At 32.8% G+C, this 24381-nt stretch overlaps 1 protein-coding gene across 2 annotated transcripts; it reads left to right on the top strand.

The window, feature by feature from the left end:
• Positions 1 to 7318: 7318 nt before the first annotated feature.
• On the top strand, positions 7319 to 15820 carry LOC113699112 (histone deacetylase 19-like). Of its 2 annotated transcripts, none has more exons than XM_027219224.2 (8): positions 7319 to 7553; positions 9073 to 9631; positions 11396 to 11836; positions 13143 to 13373; positions 14068 to 14141; positions 14236 to 14293; positions 15336 to 15404; positions 15479 to 15820. In XM_027219224.2, the coding sequence occupies exons 2-8, from the start codon at positions 9104 to 9106 to the stop codon at positions 15578 to 15580; spliced, it is 1503 nt and encodes a 500-aa protein (XP_027075025.1). In that variant the 5' UTR covers positions 7319 to 7553; positions 9073 to 9103; the 3' UTR covers positions 15581 to 15820. The 2 variants fall into 2 exon arrangements, with proteins under 2 accessions (XP_027075025.1, XP_071914309.1); XM_072058208.1 differs by having other exon boundaries at positions 7323 to 7589.
• Positions 15821 to 24381: the final 8561 nt, after the last annotated feature.

Raw genomic sequence — 24381 nt, 5'->3', positions numbered from 1 at the left:
GCAACTCCAAAGTAGCATTTGAAGTAGTAAGTTTTGTGTGTATGTAAGAGGAGATTAAAAATTTGTATAAACTACAAATTCTAAAAGTGGTGCTAGGTGACCGGTTGATTGTGTAAAAGAACTAAAGGTACCTTATTTTATTTTTTGTGATTTCCATATACCAGAGATCATCATTGCAAGAGATTTCCATAGTCAATACTTTCTTACTTGTTGCTTTGGTTAGCAAGATTGACAATACATAATTTTTGTATTTGGTGTCAATACTTTAAGAATTTCCTTAATAAAAATGGCCAAAGAATTGGGTAAAAATATTGAAAAAAAGCGAATATGGGGATGCAAATAAGGAAGTGACAGCATTTAATACCACTAAAAAGCAGTATATACACAAATATAATGATATTATAGTAAAGCTTTTTTGAGTTTGACATCTGGTTAGAGGACTTTTTTCCTTAGAAAGAAATAGCAATACTTATTAGGAAAGAAAACTAATTATCATTGTGTACACTTTCTATAAAGAAAAGAGACATTCTAGCTTCAACACAATAAGCATGCACTTCTTGTCCTACTATTTGCTACATTACCATATTCTCTAAAGTTAGAATGTGGGATATAAAAGTAACAACTCTACATACAAGTTAGGATCCTCAATATTTCTTATTCTATTCGATTGTTTAGAATCTTTTTTGCTAACATTGTTAAAATATTTGTAATTGCATACAATCTTTACAATCCATTATTATAAGAAAATAATGAAGAACGTAAATAATAAAATAGACTTACCATAAAGAATCAAAATTTACTCAAAAAAATGTTTGTTACTCTTCACTTATTAAAAAAAATGTTTATAACTCTTTACACTGCTGTTAATGCATCTATTGACTTGCTCCATCTCCAACTGATTTTTTTCTATTTCCTTTTGCTTCCTCCCAACTTATAGAAGTTTTGTTTTCTAGCATTCATCTAAAAGTGAAGAAAGTTGTGCTCTTAAAATTTTTGAAATTTTCTCTTTTTTTTCTCGCTAATTGCTTCGTTTTCTGCTTTGGGTGCAAGGTCTAATTAAAAATTTTCAGCTTTAAAGCGTTTAAGAAAATATAAAATCGATTACTACACAGTCATATATATAATGCAGTATTTAGACTTCTAATTTGAAACCAATTCAACAAAAGATCTAATAAAAAGACAACCAATTGAAGTAGGAGATGTGTCACATTGAAATCAGATCATTTAGGAGTTTGCTGGATTAGATTAGATCGATGAATTAAATAAGTAAGGGTATATTAGGCATTATATAAAAGGGAAGAAACATTATTATATTATATAGTAATAGAAGTATAAACTTATAAATTGATTTCCTAAATATGAGGTTCATCAATATTAAGTGTACATGTTCCCATAGTGACTATAATTTGGTTTGTAAAACATGTATATAATATATAAAACCAAATTTTAGTTAATGATCTTCAAACTATTACATGAGGAATAGATGCAAAGTAGATATTTATTATTATAATATGTAAGAAAGATCAATTTGTCCAAGAGATATATACATTAGACAAACTAGATATCCAAGAAAATAGTGCACATACAAATTGACTTCATGGTAGATATACTTAGGCATTCATTGATTTAATTAAGATAAGTATTACTATTCCCAAAGTTGAATCAATCTAAAATAGGGATAATTATTTTTCAATAGCGCAAAAGCCTTTGGGTGACCAACAAAAAAAAAAGAAGAAGAAATTAACTTCATACTCACAAGACAAAATATTCAACCATTCAAATTAGATGATATTTAAGGCAACTTCCATATGAACTAATCTTTATTTTCTTTAGCTGAAAAACAAATTAAACCACCATCTCTAAATTTTAAGCAACAATTAAAAAATACATTAGATTCTAATGTACTAATTCATGCATCATGTTTCACAAGAATTTAATATTTTTTATATGACTTATACAACCACATCTATTTTGGAATTCCCAAAAAGGCAATTAAAAACAATGCCAAAATAGTAGCACATAACTTAGGGTGTAATACCTAGATTTTTTTTCAAAATCTTACTTATCCTTAGGATTTAGTTTCTTGATAGCCACAATCATCCCAATGCCAAATTTCATAGGCACAATAGTTTTCTTACTTACTACAATCACAATATCTAACCAAAAGCAATAGCTTGTGCAAAAAATACATATGATTGGAAGGCAAAGTGAAAAATCATGAGGATTTACAACTAAATGTATCATGAATTTAAGAAAACTTGAAAGAGAACAAGTAAACAACAAAAGTCATTAAATTCCATTTGATTTTCAGTAAAAAAAAATGTGTTTAAGTATATTGGCAAAATTTGACCACTTCTACAGACTTCACAATCAAATATTTAATGCTATTTTTTAAGAGAACGTGATAGTTTAGCCATTCTTCACAGGTTAACTAGTCAAGAGTAGAATATATAGCTGTTAAATATTTTAAATTTCTACTATGAAATAAGCACATGTATATGTCTCAAAAATACCTAGCATTATAGTTTAGAAACTCTAAATAGGTAAAACTATACAAACACAATTGTTTGCAAAACCAAAAGAAAAAATGACTATAAATTCTAGAAAAAATAAAATGAAAAAAATCAAAGAAAGAAAGAAATGAAAAATACAAAAAAAAAGTACCATAGTTCTTCAGATTGCTAATCAAGAAGATGCCGAAAAGAGAGATGATTTGCCATCTGGCATGCAAATATAGTATTTAGGATTTGCTCTTTACTCTATACTTGACCTTTTTCTAACTTCCTCTCCAACACTAATTCAATGATAAAAGAAAGAACTTTTGATTCAAAGGAATGAATTGATTTTGAAATTCATATTGCTTTATATTGGGTTAGTATTGTAACTAGCTTTGAAATTGAGGGATTGATGTTATATTTTCATGACCAATCGAAAGTTAGAAGAAGGAAAAGAAGGATGATAGATGCAGAAGAGTGTGAAATGGCGGGAGAAAACAAGCTCCATTAAGGGTCCGTTTGTTTCGGGTGAAATTGTTTTCCAGGAAAATATTTTCCTAATTTCCCGTGTTTGGTTACACAAAAGTTACTGAAAACATTTTCCTATGTAAAATATTTTCACTCATCTTATAGAAAACAACTTCCCTTCCAAACTTACTAAAGTTGTTTTCCGAAATGCATGCATCCCGCCTGTAGTATGTTCTAAACTTACTGAAAACATCTTGTAGTATGTTTTTTTTTTTTAGTGTAAACAGGAGGACTCGAACCTAAGACCTCTTCCTTACACTCCCTTCTCCGTACCACCCAACCCAACCCTCCCCCTAGTATATTCAAAATAAAAAAAAAATCTCATCATGCTCATCCTATGCTAGTAATTAATTATGTATAATATGGACATTCTTTTCTAGAAAAACTTTCAGCAGTGAGAGTGCAAGGTATATGTTATAATAAGTATTGCATGTGATTGATATTTGACACTAAATGGCCAGCAATTTATTTATTGCTTAAGGAGATATTTTTTTTTCATATATACATTTCTCCAAGATTTTTTAAAGTTAAATAATGAGATAAATTTTCTTATTTTGCATGGGAAGAAGTATGTAGTTATAATGTGTAGAAAGTAAAGATAGAGATAAAAGTGAAAATATTTCAAAAGTTAAACAAACATCAGAAAAATGAAGTAAGAAAATATTTTCAATAAGCTAACCAAACACCTGAAAATGATGAAAGGGAAATGATTTTCATGAAAAATTACTTCCACGGAAAATATTTTCCCAAGGAAAACATTTTACTTCCAACCAAACAGACCCTAAGAGTTAGGTGTGAATAGTGGCAAGCATTAGGGAGAAGAGATAGGAGGAGAATGAAAGAAAGAACTAAGAAGGAGACAAGACAAATAGAGAGAAAGAGAAATTTTTTTAAGAATTACAAGTCATGAATTAACATATTTATTTTGTTACAAGCAGTGCCAAACCTGCTGCATCCCAATACAATACTAGAAGTATTACCAAATACCAAAAATGCTAGTCCCACACAATTTAAAATGACCAAAACAACCTACAAGTTCAAATAAACCACAGTATAAGCAGCCCACTTTACCGTTCATAACTCTATTCACTTTTTTATATAGTTTCTATTTTTATTTATTTGATTGTATAAAATTGCATTAAGTCTTACATATTTATTATGTGAGCATTTATAAATTCGCAATATTCTACAAAATAGATATAATAAGAAAACCTAACATACCACTATAATTTGAAAGTCTAACAAACTTATACATGACTATAATTATAAATGATATAATCACTATGATTAAAAAGGGAACAAAATATTCAAAATCATTCATTTTGGCAATAATACAATTAAAATAATTTAGCGCATCAACAAAATTAAAATAGATATTCAAATTCAAGTAGAAAACAACACTATCTATATCTTTCTAGATGGTAATTCTGACGTAACATACAACCGAAACATGCAATTTGAAAACCAAGAAAACAAGTGAATTAATTAATAAAAAATAGTTCAAATAATATATGCAGGAGGTGTTTTCAACCTAAGTCTCATTTTTTTTCCTTAGAATTTTAATTTATTTTAATTATATAAAACTACCTTAAATCTTCATGCTACATAGTTACTATGTGTGTGTTTATCAATTAATAATATTTCTTGAATGGATATGTTAAAAAAACCTAATATACTATCATAATTTAAATACCTACTAAATTTATATATGACTAAATTGAAAATGATATAAATGACTGTGATTAAGAAAGAAATAATAATAATCAAAATTATTCATTTTGGCAGCATTATGATAAAAATAACTTAGCACAATACCAAAATTATAATGGATATTTAAATTCAAGTAACAACATCAATATCCAACCCTTCTATTCAAAAACTAAATGACATTAAATTAGAAAAAGAAACCAAAACATTCCAAATCATTCAAATTGAAACAATTTGATATTAGCAAAATTAATTAATAAATTAAAAATAGAAACAACATTGCTCCAATTTCAATTTACCAACACTGACTAAAGTATGTATATTCTATCCAAATAAAATAAGTAGAAGTAATTAGCAAATGGTTCAAATTCAAAGTCATAATTCTAAAAGAGCAAAAGGCCAAAATAGTTCCTAAACTATTTATCAAAAGGTTTCTAAACTTTAATTGTGACTAATTTAGTCTCTCAACTACATTAGCCTTACCAATCTAGTCCTTTTTGGCTTGAGCCACCAATCACAAAAATTCTATAGGTGGACGAAGGGACAAAATGGGAAGCCTACATTCCAGTTCTCATTAAAATCATTAAAAAGAAAAAAAGCTTTGGCGGGACAAATTTTTTAAAAGAATTTGGGCAAAGTTTGGCCCGAATTACAAGCATTCCAAGATAACAATGCTATACATAACATTCCTAAATCAACAACAATTATAAAGAATAATTACAACAGTCACCAAATTTAGTACATAATTCATTCATCAATAAAATAGTCAATAAAGCATAAAATTCTAGTTACCACTATACAAAGTCTATGCGGTACCAAAACAATGTCGACATTCAATTTCAGTCAAAAATCACCAGATATATGCATAACTATGGCAAGTTGTAAGGCCACAAATATATGTCAAAGGTTTATAATTACAATAAAATTTCTTACCAAAATTTTTTTAAAGATTTTAATGAGAGCTAGAATGTAGACTTTCTTTTTTGCCCCTCTATCCACCGAAGGAATTTTGTGTCATTGGTAGCTCATCCCAAAAAAGACTAGATTGGCCAGGTATATATGGTCTAATAAAGTTGCATATACATATCTATATATATATATATATATATATATTATTTTAATAGTGAAATTACATATATATATATCACAAATATTTTTATTATTTATTAAGAAAAATGACTATTTTATTCTTTTTTAAAGAATGAAATAATTACTTTTTATTTTTTTAAGTGTGAGGAAGTTTGACTTCAAACTCGACTTGGTTCATTTGTAGCTCTATCTCTTACTTCAACTAGTGCTCATTCTATATTGGTTCGACAAATTCTCTTGAAAGCACCGATTGCTCATTGCATCACAAGATATAATTTTTTTTAATGTTTGGCACAATGTCAAATTCACTCTTTTTGAATTATAGTAAAATTAAACTCTTTTTTTCTTTAATTTCAAAACTTCAACTTTCGACTTAACAAACTACTAGAAAAAAAAAAGGAAAAAAAGTAACACTTTAGACTTTAACTAGTGCTCATCCACATTAGTTGGACAAATCCTTTTAAATGACCAAAGTGATTCTTCTTAAAAGAGCTAACTCTACTGTACACCACCAAATTTGTATTATTTTTTCACTTTGCACCTTTAATTCTCAATTTTGAATACTTTACATTCTAGACTCACAAGTTTATCCTATTTAAATCCAATTAATGACAACTTTGGTGGAATTAATAGCATAGAGGACCCAATAAATTAATGACAATGTGTTAAAATTGGTTAAAAAGTGCCAAGGTATTATAGTAAAAATAAAGCAGTGCATTATCGTTAATTTACACTAATGACTTTGACTATATAAATCAATGACAAGGTACTAAAAGTGGTAAAACAAAAGTTAAAGAATCGTAATTAGAACAAAATGGTACATTATCATTTATTTTCACTATCCTTTATCTCATTAATTTTAGAAACATGATTATTGATTGGGCTTAAATAAGATAGTGGTACGAGTTTAAGAATGCAAAGTGGAGTTAGTTCGTGTTAAAATATCAACTGCTCAGTTATTGAAACCCCAAATCGCAAACAATATGGTCTAATTAAGTCGCATAATTTGTAATTGATCTAAATTGTACATGTTAATTTTTTTTTGAAATAAAATGTTTTTAAAGAGCATATGTTAGATTGCCACGAGTAATAACGCATAATAGTCGTTCTTTGAAGAAGGATATTTTTGTAAACTATCAACTAAATTACATGTTTGGACTAAAATAAAAACAACATAATTATGTAAAACTATAATATAAACTTTGATGTAACATATCAGAAATTTTCTTTTTAAAATTATTGCTCCATCCTTTTTTTTTTGCAAGGATTTAATTAATATCTATATATCTTTATTTTCATAAAATTCTCTAACAAACTAATTTCTAAATTGTAAAACCAATTCCATAAAAATTAACTTTTACAACAAATTATTCACCCATAAAGTATGCGATTCTCAATCAATAATAATTGAAGAAATTGGAGTCACAATAAAAAAAGAAAAAAAGAAAAGTGAGGTCACAAAATATATAATCCTGACTCCTGAGTCCTATACTATGCTTGAACAAGAAGGATCCATCTAGATCCTAGAGGCTCTAGGATCCTCACCTGCTTCCTGCCCCATTGTATAAAAGCATCTTCCCCGCTGTCCTCGTTCTCGTTCTCGTTCTTCTTCGTCCTATTCCTCCATCACTTCCCAGTTCTCAACTCTTGCTTCTCTCTTTCTTCAATCCTTCGCCGGCAGCCACCGAGAGATCAACGGCGTTGGAGTCTACATCGGTAGCCCTCTACTCACAGGTACACCGGAAAACAGCTGGGATATTTGCTCGATTAGTTGAGTTTTTTTTACTGCTGATAAACTCTGGTTAACGAATGGCGTCAGTTAATTAAGGTCTTGAGCTTTTAATAGAACTGCAATGAGTGGTTTTTTATTCTTCTTTTGCTGGTTATTGTTTGGTGATAGTTTTGCTTTAGTCATTTTTCAAGGTCTGGAAAAATCGGTCCGGTTGGTTGGTTGGTTTTTAATGGGTTTTGAGATTAAGGTTTTTTTTTTTTTTTTTTATTTATAATGAATTTGTGAATGGAAATAAATGGGTTTGAAATTTTGATAGAGATTGCAAATAAGGGAATCCCAGTTGATGAATCTGTCCTACAATCGTCTCTTGTACCTTTGTATGCCTTCTTTTAGAGGTTATTAGTTGATCGATAAAGGAAAGAATGTGATGAAACCACTAACCGAGTTCCAATACCTGGTCCTTTATTAACGCGAATGGCTTCTCCTTCCTTGCTTAAGGAAACAAACATCGGTCGCCCTTCTAATTCCCTTTCTTATTCTCTCCCTCTTTTTAAGGGTTTTTGAAGAGACAAGTTTGGGCTAAAGATTGGTCTGGAGATGAGTTCCTTGTTGGTTTTGGTGTTTTTATTTGACGGGGATTTTGTTAGATGGATTTCACTTATGAATGTTTTTGGGGATTGTCACTGTCCTTTCATTATTTTAAGTAAAGCAGAGAGGTTTTTTGATTTGGTCCTGAGTTGAAACGTGTAGATTTGGCTGTTTTATTGACTCACACCTGAGTTGTCCACGTCTGAGTAATTTGCCACTGATTCTGGAGTCTCCAACTTTAGGGAATTGTGGATGGCATGTGAACTTGTCTGAGTAGACTCCTACTTAGTTGAGTTTTTATCCATGGTTGAAAACGTGTCTAAAGATGATTTTTCTGAGCAATTTGCTACTGCTTCTGGAGTCTCCAACTTCAGGGAATTGTGGATGGCACATGAACTTGTCTGAGTAGACTCCTACTTAGTTGAGTTTTTATCCATGGTTGAAAACGTGTCTAAAGATGATTTTTCTGAGCAATTTGCTACTGCTTCTGGAGTCTCCAACTTCAGGGAATTGTGGATGGCACATGAACTTGTCCGAGTAGACTCCTACTTAGTTGAGTTTTTATCCATGGTTGAAAACGTGTCTAAAGATGATTTTGAGGGATAATTACCAGCCAATTGAAGAATATCATTTGAAAAATAAATTATAAACCTGTTTTCTTGCTCTGTTATACAGATGACATTTTTTTCCCAATGATGCTTGTGCATAGATTTGCTCCTTGCCTAAGGACAGGGTTTGTATCTCCAGAAATACTTATCTTTGTCCCTTTCCCTTCTGTCAATTAGTATTTCTATTCGCTCCACCTAGATTTGAATTCTTGTGCTTCTTTGTGTACGTATACATTTATGTATTACATGTTGCGTTTTCCGATTAGCATAGAGGCTAAGCATTTTGATTTTATGCTTATCGTCGTTTTTGTCCTTCATTCATTAGGCATTGGTCTGAGAGTGTTTGAAGTTTGGCAATGGAAACTGGAGGTAATTCCTTACTGTCTGGACCAGATGGGGTGAAAAGGAAAGTCAGTTACTTCTATGACCCAGAGATTGGGAACTACTATTATGGGCAAGGTCATCCAATGAAACCTCACAGAATTCGGATGACACATGCTCTTCTTGCACATTATGGGTTGCTGCAGCATATGCATGTTTTAAAGCCCAATCCTGCCAGGGAAAAGGATCTCTGCAGGTTTCATGCAGACGATTATGTTTCTTTCTTGCGTTGTATAACTCCTGAAACTCAACAAGATCAGTTGAGGCAGCTTAAAAGATTTAATGTTGGTGAGGATTGTCCTGTTTTTGATGGTCTGTACTCATTCTGTCAAACATATGCTGGAGGCTCTGTGGGTGGGGCTGTGAAGTTGAACCATGGACATTGTGATATTGCTGTAAATTGGGCTGGTGGGTTGCATCATGCTAAGAAATGTGAGGCTTCGGGTTTCTGCTATGTGAATGATATAGTGCTTGCAATATTGGAACTTCTTAAAGTGCATGAGGTTGGTTGGTTTTTTAATTCCTTACTTCATGGTCTTAACTAGTTATGGCTTGTCTAAATGGCTAATGAAGCCTTTACTTTTTATATCTCTGGTATTAAAAACGTAGAGATTATGAAAGCCTATTAATGTTTCAGTTGTTGCATCAGTTGGCATGTATTTTTGGCTTGCTTCTATGGCCAGTGTATACTTTACGTATTCTATTTCTGGTATTTATTTCAGGTGATTTATAATGCCATAAAGTGGCTAATTTGGATAAACTAGATAGCTGAAGCTTGTTTCTGAGTCAACTATAATTGTGTGTAGAGCTCCCTGGCCATGACTATTGTAGAAAATTTGAAAGTTGTTTTATTTCAATGTGTAAAAATTATATTGCAAAATATGGTTTTTGTCAGGGCATTTCATATAGTGCTGAAATTGAGATGTTCTGACTGGTACAAGTGAATGAGATCCAGTTTAAAGAACTTTATACTCTTTGTTTGAATTTGTTGACTGTGTCCTTTCTCTCCATTAACCCCTTTTATTTTTGTGGGGGTTTCTTCTCATGAATTGGATTACTGTAATCCAATTTTTTGATTGGGAAATGAGCTTCTAAATTTTCTGCAGGACCTGTTCCATTTTTCTGTGTATGCTGAAGGTACCAGGTTGACAATTAAAATACGGTTTGTTGAGATGTAGATTATGATATTAATTGATTAAATCTTCTGGCTTTGTTGGGTAGGCTTGTACTTTATCTTTGCTATGCTGAACTCTATTTTTTGGAATTTAATAAGCTTGCTGCCTGCCATTGATTGTGCTAGGAATAGTCGCGTATATATTTTAAGGAAGTGGTGCATTATGAAATGAATTTTCAAAATTGATATTTTGTCAAAGTAGTATACTCTCCATTTTGATCTGGTCCTTTTGGGTTGTTCTAAAAATAAAAGGAGGAGGATAAGCTTCTTAACATGCCAAAGCTACCTGTGATGTAAGGACAAGACTTCGAATTTGAATGATATTATGGTTTTAGGATATGCCTAGGCATTTGGTTTGCCTTTTTAGCCCTAAACTGTAATCTTCGTTATTCTAGTTACCATGTTCAGGATATTTTGAGCTCGTAATGAGACTTGAATCCTTTATAGTGGGTATAAACATCCTTGTCTTCCTGTATAAATGATAAAACATATAGAATTGTGGCTTGAGAACTTCTATGCACCTGGTTTGCAGAGAAGGATATGGTGGGGGTTAAAAATTCACCATCTAGGTAATGGATGTATTCTATTTTTCATCTTTTTTCTCCCCCTTTTCTTTTGGACAGGAGAGTTGAGTAATAAACTAGTTACACTTTTTAGCCACTAAATTTTTTTCTCTTAATTTAGATTCTAAATTCAAGTTAGGGAAAATACAGTCATCCCTTTTTTTGGCCAGTCATTTGGTGTTTCACCTCTTCAAATCCTTCTATTTGGGTTGGAAGACCCCTGCCCTTCACCTCCCATCTGAACAAGGGGAAGCTAGGTTTTGCACTGACTTTTGCTACCTCTCCTCACTTTGACCTTTTCTATAGAAATTATAAGATTAGTTTTCATGGTGACTAAAGTTGCCTTTCGGACCATTTGAAAAATTTTACTTTTACATGCTGGATGGTGTGAAGGTAATAGGTATTAATGAACAATATGTATTAGGATCTATAAATTTTAACTAAGTATGATATGCATTTGATTCTTGTGCAATAACTATCTCATCAATTTACGCATTAGCTGATTTGTCTTGTTGTAATCTGTTGTGCAGCGTGTTTTGTATGTTGACATTGATATTCATCACGGGGATGGTGTTGAAGAGGCATTTTATACTACAGACAGGGTCATGACTGTTTCATTTCATAAATTTGGAGATTACTTTCCTGGTACCGGGGATTTACGAGACCTTGGATTTGGAAAGGGGAAGTATTACTCTCTTAATGTTCCACTAGATGATGGAATTGATGATGACAGCTATCAATCTTTGTTCAAGCCGATAATGGGCAAAGTGATGGAGGTTTTTAGGCCTGGTGCAGTGGTCTTGCAATGTGGTGCTGACTCCTTGTCTGGAGACAGGTTGGGTTGCTTTAACTTGTCAATTAAGGGTCATGCAGAATGTGTAAGATACATGAGATCATTTAATGTCCCACTGCTGTTGCTTGGTGGAGGTGGCTACACAATACGTAATGTTGCTCGTTGCTGGTGTTACGAGGTAATACATGCTACTTTTGCTTGAAATCATCTTGTCACAATATGTTGGAAGCCTCATTTCTGCTTTTCAATTTTATATTTTCTCTAAACTAGTTTTGATAAACATCTCCTTGATGTAATTGTTGGAATGTAGTAGCTATCCTTGTATGTTTTCCCATATAAGACTTGTGAAATCCATCGTGGCCATGAAACAACTGCATTGACTTTGGAAAAAAGTGGCTTAAACTTGAAGGATGTGATATACTAAATTAATGTTTTCCGTAAAGATGAACTATACAGTAGGCATATTACCCAAATGAAACAGTTATATGCATGCTTGGAGGGTTTGTTCCAATCCAGTACTATACTATCATAGCAGTTTGTGAGCACAGACTTGCTACTGCTGTGAGTTTCCATGCATGCGTATGCATGTGTATGAGATAGAAAAGGGGTGGGGGGGTTTTTTTTGGGGAGGGGGAGGGGAGGGAGAGAGTGGTATATTCTGCTGGCATTAAAAGTCACGAACATGAGATATTTCCTCCCATGCTTTTTCCCACCCAAGGACCAAACAAAGAAACCTAACTGTCACACTTAATTTCTTGCTTATGCTTAGCATGTAGGAAATTTGAAGTTATCTGCGGGAACTACACAGTCATGTCAAGATTATTTATTGATGTACCTTACTTTGCTTTCAACATATTTGATTGGAGTAAGGACGGAAGTAATTCATCATCTTTATTGTTAAAAATGAATGTTTTACCTTTGGATGTTCTGAGTGGCATTCTTTTTTAGTATTAGAGAAGCATTAGTCAGGTGAAGTTAAGGCTCGTCTTGTCTTCCTGCAATTATAGAGGGCGATTATGAGCTCTTGGGCTTAATGGGTATACAGAAAACATGTTCTAGGAATTCGAGGGATTTCTAATTGTGACACATCTATTGGGTCCATGCTGAATTATTTTTGTGGTTTCAACCTTAAAATTGATTAGTTTTATTCCGCTGCTGTCTATTTTTCTTTCTGCATATATTTAGGTTTACTGTTTTCACATGGAACTCTTCATTCACATTGTGCAAAAAACTTGTTTTACCCCCCCCCCCCCTGTTTTGTGAAGCACCTTCACTGAAATATTGGTGTGCCAAAGTGGTCATGATGAGAATGTGGCAAAAAATTGGGAGCATATCTCTTCTGAAACTCACCCTGTCAAGCAGGCAAAAAAAGAAAATACCAAAGGAATTTGTAGAAGCTTCAGCCAAAAGAACATCTGATAAAATGAAAAGGGAAAAGATTAGACATGTGGTTGCCTTACATCTTCTCTAACCTTTTTCTGCAGACTGGTGTCGCACTTGGGATGGAACTTGAAGACAAGATGCCCCAGCATGAATATTTTGAATATTTTGGTCCAGACTATACTCTTCATGTTGCCCCAAGTAACATGGAAAATAAAAATTCTCGTCAGATTTTAGAAGACATCCGAGCAAAGCTTCTTGATAATCTCTCAAAACTTCAGCATGCACCCAGCGTGCAATTCCTGGAGCGACCCCCGGATACTGAACTTCCTGAGGTTTGTTTTAGATACTGTCCTGTGTCCTACTTATGGCTTTTCTTGTTTTCTGGGAAGTTTGTTGGATTTAAGAAAGATTATCCAGTTCCTTTATAAAAGACAAATGACATCTTCTGAGGTTTACTACGATCTTATTGAAAAGGCTATGTAGTTTTACTTCGTATTATTAAATCAAGCCCCCTTCATCTTTAAACCTTCTCCGAGTCTCACATGTGATATTGGTCATGGTTGCCTTTTGACTTGATGTCAAGGTTGAACCTCTTGAATATAGTTCTTAAATACTAATTTGACAGCGTCTATTGACTTCACTTAAATTAACAGTAAATTTTTTTATAGGAATAACTAATATTGCCTTAACAGCAGAACATTTGTATTAATGAATAACAAATATTGTCGTTATTTTAAGCCTTGGTCTTTTTTCATTCAATTTCCTTTTATGGGGTTGTCAGGAAGTAATCTTGATCACCACCCCAATTTTCTTCACATTGCCTGTAGAGAAACTAGGAGAAATTGGCTTAGACAAACTGCATTGACAAAGTGTTGCACTACCAGTGTCATTAGGGAAGCTTGACATTTTCACCTTATATAACTCAAGGCAGATACATTTCTTTACAAAATATTTTGATCTACTTGATGCACAATAACTCTTCCTTCTATGAGTGGAATAACAGTTTTCTTGCTTTGCTTGACTCAGGCGGATGAAGATCAAGATGAGGAAGATGGAAAATGGGATCCTCATTCTGATGTAAACATGGATGGAGATGATTGGTATGTTTTGCTTGAGTAGTTTATTTTTTGTGAGTTTTTATCTTGAGTGTGCTTCTGAACAACAAATTGCGCTGTGTCTTCTTTTATCCTACAGTGTTCCTTTGTCTAGTGGAGTGAAGAGGGAATATGTTGAGCCTGAATCAAAGGAAACGGTATGTTTTACTTTTACTTCAGCTTTATCCTAGAATAGTGCTCTATTGTAGAAAAACATGCTATAAAGTGATCATGTTGATATTCCATCAGGAAATGCCATTGTCTTCTCAAGGATACAAAACTTAGAATTCCTTAATAGTCTTTTACTTAATGCAGGAAATTTGATACTTTACCGATTACTTCAAGTATATAATGCATTAGTTGCATGTAAAGGTTTTCTTTTTCCCCTTGCTTGGTGGTTGCCCTTGTAAGAAAGCTTGAAACAAAATTGTATTTGTTGTAGCAATCATCTAGTTATTATTGGAAATGAAACTGTTAACATTTGAAATGCCTCTGAAATGATATGGAACTCATAATGTTAATGGTCTGTCTTGTTACATCTTTGTTGGCTTCCATGCCCACTTCCTATTTTACTAATTAGTGCTCCTTTTCATTTCAACTGTTAGCCATTGGACAATGAAGGAGATTTTTACTGTTCTGTGAATTGTTTCCTTCCTACTTTTATTGAAACAAGATGAGGTGACAGAAATCCAGAATACAGTTATCTTGGTGACCTTGGTGTGCATAAATCTCATAGGTTTGGTTTTTGATCTTTAATTTTATACACCAAAAGAGCTTGTCTTGTAAAGACTCTTTTCTAAAGAGTGTTAGCTATTGGTTGATACTCTTGTACATTCAGAAACATGAGTTTCTCTACAGACTAGTCCTGTTAATTCTGCAATCTGTAAGGCGGGAGGGATGGGTTGGTGGGTGGTTCAATGGAAGGGAGTGTAAGTGAGAGGTCCCGGGTTCGTGCCCTTCCACCTATACTAAAAAAATAAATTCTGCAATCTGTAAGTGCTGTTTTCTTTTATTCATTCAGATTTTTTTTCGTTTTAATATGACACACCTGCTAGAAGTTGGATTATTATTTCTTAGACATATATGGATTCAATTAGTATTTTTTTCCCCAACAAAATGGAGATTAAACTTGGGGCTGCTGGACTTTCTTTATGCTACTCTTTCCCGCTGAATAACCAATTGTTGTTTTCCAATCTTCAGGATGATATGGATGAAGATGAGCGGCCAAGAGAAGCAGACCCAATGCTTACAGAGTCAGCTGGTTTAAAGGTGTATCCACATACTTCCATCTATAAAACAAACAATCCATAATGCTAATGTTCATGTTTGCAATTGTTCATCAGGAACCAAATTCAGTATTGGCTGCTGTAGATGAACCAAATGTTAAATTGGAACCTGGAAATTCAAGTAAGCCATTTGATCCGCCTGTTGACAAGAATCCTTGACCTCGTACATGTTTTTGAAGTATAGCTGGTGTATTTATGTAAATCCTATTGCCTCTGTTTTGGCATGCTAGTGATTTAATTTGGTGCACTTGCTACCTCTGTAAGAATTCTTCTATCTCCCATATACTTATCTTTACTTTTCACCTCTACCACGTATCATCTCTCTTTGGTGCACAAAATGTAAAACAGTTGAAAATTTTTCACCTTGAGTTAAAAGTGGGAAATGGTTTTTAGGCAAAAGAGCCTAAGATGGCATGCTCTTAGCAACTGTCGATCTCTGCTACCATAACCTTTGGCTTTTTTGAGTAGACAAGTTGCACTGTAGTTTTTACTGCTGTACATTTAATCCATGTTGTATGTATGTGTCTATTATTCCTGCTCATATTAGTAATGACTCGAGCTGACCTCTGCTGTTATAACCATAGTTAACCCACTGCCATGTTATAGTTCATGAATTGCACAGTTCAGCATTCTCTTATAGGTTCAGGTAGCTATGCCAACAAATGACTGTAAACCAGCAAGAAATGATCAGAAGGGGCTGCTGCATTTAAGTTCCCCTTATATGTTGCACTCCAAAAAAAAAAAAAAAAATTCCATTTACATGGTTGCATTAGTTTTGGTTAGTTGTGCTACATGAGTCAATGTGTAATGATCTTTTGAAAAAAATGCATTTTTCTGGGCAAGTGTTATCAGTGTTGTTCATTTGAGCCTCGAGGATGATTAAAGGCAAATGATCTGGACTAAGTTAAGCGGTCAGATATAACCATGTAGCATTTTTTTTTTTTTTCAAAATGCTCAAGTGGACCATTGACACAAATTGCCATGATGTGATTTTATCTGCAGCAAACACTGTACTTGTGGTCCAAAGAAAATCCCATTCTACAAAGTAGACTAAACAACTCAAAAACATTTTATACATTTTAGTTGGAAGTTGAGACAGGGGTTTATCAGCGTGGTTTGTGATAAAAGTTTCCAAGCTGTCCAAACAAAAATCACTTGCTATCCACTACTTTTAATGAAAATAATTTACCATTATATGTCGGTTTAATTGGTAAGGATTGATCATTTTCTCACGAAAGGTTGTATTCGATTCCTTTTATAGATGTGTGTGAGGAGTGTGTTGGTAAGATGTGAGGGTTGCGTTGATAAGTAATCTGTTAATATTTTTGTTAGTGACTTGTGATTTTGGAGACGTGTTTTTATCCATAGTAGCGATTGGTGTTGAAATCATCAAAATTTTTTCTTACCCGAAAAAAGGGAATGGAAAATTCAGTGCTCTGTGTGCATGATTTTACATGTAATTTTAAGTGGAAAGAAATAATCAGGGAGTAAATTCCTAGGTATAAATCTCAAAGAGATTACTCCATGCGATTGCTTTTTCATTGCTTGTATTACTTCGGCTGATGCACCTAAACGTCTGCAATGATCATTTTGATACAATAATGTCGGCAAATTTGTGTGGATATGTAATTGCATGTGCCTTTGTATTTTTCTGTGTGCACATTTAGAGACTGTCTTCTAATTGAATTAAAACCAATTTCAAAATTATAAGGACACTAAGGGAACTTGCACAAATTTGTTTTTGGGGACAATTTCAGAAACCTCTCCTAAAGTTTCTAACAGTTTAACTACATTGCCCTGAGGTTTTAGAAATTTCATTTACCTCCCTTATCAGTCATTTGAGACCTAACACTTACATCACTAATTGCCAAATGACTCTATTGCCCTTATAATTTAGGATACTTTACAGATGTATGTGAAGGAAAATAGTTAAACATTTGCTAACTATATTAACCATAATTTGGATTGTAGAAAGTTAATTAATTTGCCATCCAAAAATAGAGCCAATACTAGGTGTATTTTTTTAATTTTTATATACTTGACAAATTAAAGAAATCAGGTGTAATGCACTTGATAAATTAAAGGATTTAGACATGAGAAACAATTAAGCCGTTTACAAACTAAATTAACCATACTTTAAAATGTAAAAAAGGAAAATCTAATTTGGAGCATCTAAAAAGGGATCCAATACTAGACATCCTTTTTCCAATTTATGTACTTGACAAATAAAGGAATTGAATATAAAGAGATTTCAGTTGGGTTAATTTTTCTTATAGTTGTGGTGATAATGACAATCTTAAGCTACGGAAGTTGTTATTTTTTGTTATGGATGATTGAAATTTTTGTTGATCATGTGTAGTAATGGCTTCATAGGCGAATTAAAAAGTTAGATCAAATATTTAATCTAACTAGTATAATAGTTGAGGGGCACTTTTGGCATAAATAAATATTCTCACACTTGAAATTATTTTTTTTATTGTTGCTTTTTTTTTTCTTTCTTTAATTGGGCAGAATTGTTACAAAAAAATTGGTTTCAAGGAAGGTTAGTGATGTTCTTAGAATCTCAACAGAGGATGGCGAAATTGTTAGAAACCTCTCCGGAGGTTTTTGAAATTATCGCTTATTTTTATTTAGAATTTCTTTCAAATGCTTTGTGTCATTTCTGGACAATGCAAGATTATTTGAATAGTTCGCAAGAGTTGTTAACAATGAAAGATGGATTATTTCTATGACATGTTTTATCCTATATTTTGTACTCAAAAGTGTGAATTATAATATAAAAATTATATTATAGCGACTTGTTCAACCACCAGCTATCGGTTGAATCAGTAAGTCATTGATCCACCTCTCACCGAGCACTTTTTGGGGTCAGTTTAATAACTATTGTGTAATATCTTTAGAACACTACCGAAGTTGTTACTAAAAATACATCGGCTTGATTACCAAAAGCAAACACTGACACTCCTCAGTATTCAGTTAAATGAATGCGCCTCCTAAAATTTTCAATTTACGTACTTTAACATAATATAATCAACTTGGCAAATCTTTTTTTTTTTTTTTCCAATCCAGTATTGTCAATTGCAGATGCACATATTCCATCGAAAAGGCATATGTAACCTTAATAACAGCAAAAATTTTGTAAAAACTGTCTGGTTCCACATGCTTAAAATTGAAGTGACAGATATACCTTCTAAAAATAAGAAAATAAATGAAAATCATGATATCCATACAAACATGCCATTAATGCATATTCTTCTGGCCCAACACATTTTTTGTTTCCCTTCTTCTTGCAACAATATTGAACCTCACATGAGAAATGAGATTGGATTGCTGGTCAACTTCACTAGATTGGAAAATTAAAAGGATTAGAGGTTTGGATTGATCCCTTTGGACAATGAAGTGGGCAATCCAAAACATGCATTCTTTGAGGAGGCATTTGTAAAATTTGCCCAATATTCATTCAAAAATGTAGCCGAGAATTGCCTAGGATATGTTTCCTTAGCCAGCATCATTTTTTTTTTTTTTTTTTTTTTTGTCGACACAGGAGTGTCCGGATCAATCCTTAGCCAGCATCAATCCTGGTTGTTTCGAGGTAACTTTCAAATGCTTTTAGATGGCAAATGTTATTTTCCTCCAATCTAGCAATTAATGTGACAACAATAATGTTTAAAATCTTAAAGCATTAAAAATCAAATTCACCTAAAAAACTACTTGTTCACAGATTAACAGGGTGTGTGTTCATGAAGGTCTGTCTACTTCTTGAAGCCTTATTTTTTTATATAAAAAAAAAAATTTAAGGAGGGTTACACAGAAAAGTAAACTTCAAAGGAGAAGTATTGCATTTCTTGGACACATACTTTTCCTAGACAATTAAAATCCTGGTGAATTACTTAACTACCCCCAGTTCTTTGTGTTTGTCTGTTTATTCATTTGGCAGCAAGTGTAGTGTTTTGGTTCTGTCACCCAAAACCAGGAAGAAAAAAGGTGCAATGTCGAGGACAGTGTTGACAAATTAGTAAAAGTGGCATGGGTGATCAGCAGGCGTGGTTGGCCCTCTAACTTCTACGAAATTGCTTTTGTTACTATAACATTTTATAAAATTTTATGTTAACTCCTCATTTTGTCTTCCCCCCCCCCCCTCCCCTACTCTTCAAAAAAAAAATGTTGAAATTTCTTGCCTCCTCCCACAAAAATATCATATGATTTTTATGATTATTCGTGTTATCAATTTGTCGATAAAGGATTAATTTTTTTTTCTTTTAAACCATATTAAGCATTGAATCGTAGATGTGATTTTTGTAATTTGATATCTAGTATTATACCACCAGTGTAATTTCTGTCTTTTTTTTTTCTTCGTGTCTAGAAAAATACTCCATTTGATTGAATGAGTTTATATTTGCAACCATCTCTGGTAGTAATTAAAAATTAATGCCTTTACTTCTTAATTAACATTTTTAAGTATAGATAATGATAAATTTTATATCTAGCCTGGTATTGCCAAATCAAGGATTGTCACTACCTTTAGACCCTGTTTGGACTGCTATTTTTCACAAAAAAAAAAAAAAATTTACAATTTTGATGAATATTTCTTTTACACATTTCTCAATCACTACACATTTCTCAATCATTCTAGATGCACATATTCAACTAAACATACAAATGCACCCTCAGTGAAAGCATCAAGTGTGGTAAAAAAGTGTGATTCCACATTCTCAGAAATGAAAAGACAAATATACCCTTCACATAATAACAACAAAAATTATGATTTTGACAAATTGTTGATTCGATTGAAAGCATAATTCTCCTTGCCATAATATGTGTACCTCACATTATGAAATGATTGAAGCTGGGGTTGCTAGGCTGACTTTACTAAAATTGCAAAATTCAAAGATGTTGTGGATTGATCCAACTGGACAATAAGTAGGGCATAGTGAGAAATATGCATTACTTGAGGTGGCGTTTTGATTGTAATCCTAATAATTATTCAGAAAATAATCTCAAAATTGATTGAGTAAGGTTCCACTAACATAAATTTTTGTTGTTTTTTGTTCTCATCCTTGAAGCCACTCAACTTTCCTCCTCTTGATGGAACATTGAAAGCACTTTTGGATTGCCAAATGTTATTTTCCTCCTATTTAGCAGTTAATGTCACAATTATATTGTGCAAAATTTTCAAGCATGTTTTAAAATCACATTTACTTAGAAAATAATTGAACCAAATTTTAAAGCACTTGATTCTTCAATATTGTCTAATTTTTGAAACTTATCTTTAGCAAACACTGTAACCAGCCAAGCCTAAAAGTCAGAACAATTAATAATTTTTTATCCTTCATATCCAAAACAGAAGGTAAAACAAGAACTGTCCTTGTACCTCAGAAGTTAATATTTTCTCTCTCACACCTATCATCAGCATCATTATTTTTTTCACTCATGTCACATCATTGGATCACATAGTTACGATATGCATATCTAGCTCCTTTGTTTGCAATACAAAGTTTTGACTTATGTGGAATATATACAAGAATAACATTAGCCAAAGCAAAAGATTTTCTGACCACTATACAACAAAAACAAGTGTCCTTACCCAGTTTATTGTTTGGTGAGGAGAATAGGCCAAAGATGGGATGGACATTGTCATGGTGGAATTCAGATGCTGGCAAGCAACAAATTTGTTGGTATGGGATGTTCTTGGACATTCAGAATTTTGCATAAGAATCAAGGAGCTATTGACATAGGGGACTTAGGCTATAAAAGCCAAGTTGCTCAGGTCGGGTTTTAGTTTGGAAACAAATTTGTCGACCATCTAATAAATTTTGCAGTTGGATAACCTTTTCTATTTTGATTTGTTGATTATTAACAGAATTCGAGGGAATTTCTCCTACTTTTGATGTGAATATTGTGTCAATTTAGTTATCAAGGTATTGGGAAACATTTGATTGCTGCTGTGTATTAACCCAAGTCAGAATTTTTTTTTTTCCCCTTCTTGAACATGGAAAAAGGTGTTTTTCTTGAAAGATTACACTGTTGAGGTGCACTTTATATATTCAGCCAATGCCTTGCTCTTGTAAGTCAGAATTACTATAGAGAACCCATTTTTCCTTTTAACTTATTTGTTTTTTATGTGAGAGAATCAACGGTAGACTCTTATCGATCGTTTAATGATTTGAATTCGAGACTTCTAAATCACATGTAAGGACAAATATAGGGGAGGTCGGGAGGGCCCATCCGTCACCCCAAAGTCCTACAAATTTATCTCTTCCCTAATATTTTGAAAGTTTTCAAGATTATCTTTTTACAGGTAAAATTATTTATACCCTTAAATATCTACCAAATTTTAAAATTAACCCTAAAGTATATACATATATATATGAAAGTCACCCCCTCAAAGCAAGTGTTCTGGTTCTGTCATTGATCATATGAAAACCTCCTCCATCAACAATTGTCTACGTATCATACCATAAGCTTGATAATTTTGGGCATAGGCTGATCCCCAAGGAAAACGTTATCAATACTAATCCAATTAAATGAAAACACATTTAATTCCATGAAAAGTAGACTACTGTTTGAAGTTGTTGGTACAACACTTGATTGATTACATGTCACTTGCAAGCAACTAATGTTTGTTCTACTCCCAAAAGCATATGGTGAAAGAGAAATTCATAAAAGCGCAAAAATGCTTAATGGTCCAAGATGTGTGTAGCATTTTTACAGATCAATTTAAGGAATGGAGATTTCAAACTTTCTAGTAGTCCAAAGGAAAATCATACCATCGCATTCCACTCAAAGAATTTCAACAAAACCCAAGTCTGATTTTGATGTTCACCTTTGTGCTTAACCAAATTAGAGCCATAATTTTTTTTGATTTGGTTTCGTAAAACTGTATCTTAATAATATAATACCTCATTTTAATGTTTATTCAACTTTTTTTTTTTTTTGGATGAGTTTGTTCAATCTCACATAAGCCTGGCTTCTCCACCTTTTCTTGGTGGCTTTGAAACACAGCCCCTCACTTGGATTTATCAAAATACGTCAAGTTGTCTTAAAATTTAGGTTCAAGACAGTCTCTAAAGTCGCAACCGTGTAAAAGAGAAAGGAAAAAGGGATGTGTTCAAGAGTCAAAACAGAAACCTCGTAATCCACTAATTGATGTAAATTCTCAAAAACATGTCTAGAAACTCCTCTTGTTCCCTCATAAAGTGATTTGAGTATGTTCTGTCATATGCCTTACCTTACAAATCTTATCATACCAAGTAGTAGTGCCAAGAATATTGTAGGTTCCACATAGTAATATCTGAGGCTAACCTCAACTTCTAGGCTACGTGGAACAAAGGACTCTTGTGGCACAGTGTGTTCCACGACAAAATGATGTAGCTTGTGAACCAGATCAAATGGAGGGTAACCATTCTTGGTTTAATCAATCATATCCATGAAGAAAGAGCTTTTATTTTTTTTTTTTTCAAAAAAAAAAAAATTTGTTACTTCCCAAAGTGGAGAAGAAGGAAACGACATAAATGTATGTGCAGATTCATGCATGGTTGTCGCCACACGAAATGGATTATCTCTTCTGAATGGCTAATGGGATTTTCATAGGGACTATTTGTGGGCCTCAAAAATTATTGTTGAGTCGTGAATAAATTACAAAACTGAAAAGAATTGATTTGGCTAGCATGTTGTTCTGATAAAAACAGCACAATTGATTAAGCTAGAAACCGATAAAAAAAAAAGAGTGGGGTTTAACTGTTTTGGCCATAAGCATCACATCACATCTTTCTTCCACATCATGTAATTTTATTCTACTAGTTTTTTTCTTCTAGGATCTCGTTTTCAGCATAAACAAGGGTATGTTATCTAAGTGTAAGGTTAATATTTTCTCATGATTGTACTAGTTTATCAATTACTTTATACTTGGTAACAACAAATAACTTTTTATGTGAGGCATGTTTGTATGACCGACCTTGGTTGTTTCAAAATTGACTAAAAATAGTTAGAATTCATAAGATTATCGCAACAGAAGTGGTCCTTAATGTATTTATAAACAAATGATCTGCCTAACTTATCCAATTATCTTGATAAAATTTCAAACCAGTTCATGACACTTGACAACAATTTTGCATATGAATGAACAGTAATTTAGAACTTTATAAGTGGATTCATTTCAGCTAGATGACAGGTTACAGGTTAAGACATGTGCCAATACTATCTAATAAATAAACGGCCACAAAACCTAACAACACTAAAGGCCTAAAATGAAGCCAAGTAAGAAATTATATGTGGTTACAGTCAAGAGAAGATTTTATGTAGATCACCTTCGATCAATTTTAAAAACTGCATGAAAAGACACAATTATGTGCCTAGGGTTCTTTGGAAGAAGCAATTTCAATCAGTAGAAGAGACGAGAAAAGGGAGTAAGAAGGGATGGAGACTGCTGCATGGAGTTTCATTTGTTTTGTAATGAGAAAATGACCAAAGGGATAAAGGGCGTCACTCGTCCCAGTCGTTGGCTTCTTGGCAACCTTCCCACCCTTTTCTTCAACCTTCCCAAAGGACGGCCTTGGCATTTTTCTTCACACTCCTTTCCCTATCTCTTTTAGCCTCTTTCAGTTTTTCGTTGTTTATCCATTTATTTTTTGAATTTTTTTTATTCTCTTTCAGTTTTTTTGGTGGTTATGCATGAACTGATTGAACATTTTAAAATATTTAATTGAATTATTTTGGGTTTTCGTCATAGTCTCATTATTTGTAAATTCATCTATTTGGTTTGTAATATGTTGGATTTAAGTTCAAAGGATTTGGCGAACAGATTTAAACGTAATAAAATGTTAGAGTAGACTGCCATGAGTTATTTTTGGAGTGTAAATATCACTTGTCTTGAAAAAAAAAAAAAAAAAAAAGGCTCATGTGTTGGTGTAGGAACTAAATTGGATTTGATAAAAATGCGATTTCTATTGTAATTGAGACAT

This window comes from Coffea arabica, chromosome 7c, assembly GCF_036785885.1.
Source record: "Coffea arabica cultivar ET-39 chromosome 7c, Coffea Arabica ET-39 HiFi, whole genome shotgun sequence".
Lineage (NCBI taxonomy): Eukaryota > Viridiplantae > Streptophyta > Magnoliopsida > Gentianales > Rubiaceae > Coffea > Coffea arabica.
Note: the sequence above shows the minus strand (reverse complement) of the source record. Positions and strands in the feature narration are given on the sequence as shown.

Coding starts and splice junctions, on each gene's coding strand:
- LOC113699112 (XM_027219224.2), top strand. CDS start 9,104: ATGGAAACTGGAGGTAATTCCTTACTGTCTGGACCAGATGGGGTGAAA. Junction 13,374..14,067: donor CGGATACTGAACTTCCTGAG/GTTTGTTTTAGA, acceptor TGCTTGACTCAG/GCGGATGAAGATCAAGATGA. Junction 14,142..14,235: donor AACATGGATGGAGATGATTG/GTATGTTTTGCT, acceptor TTTATCCTACAG/TGTTCCTTTGTCTAGTGGAG.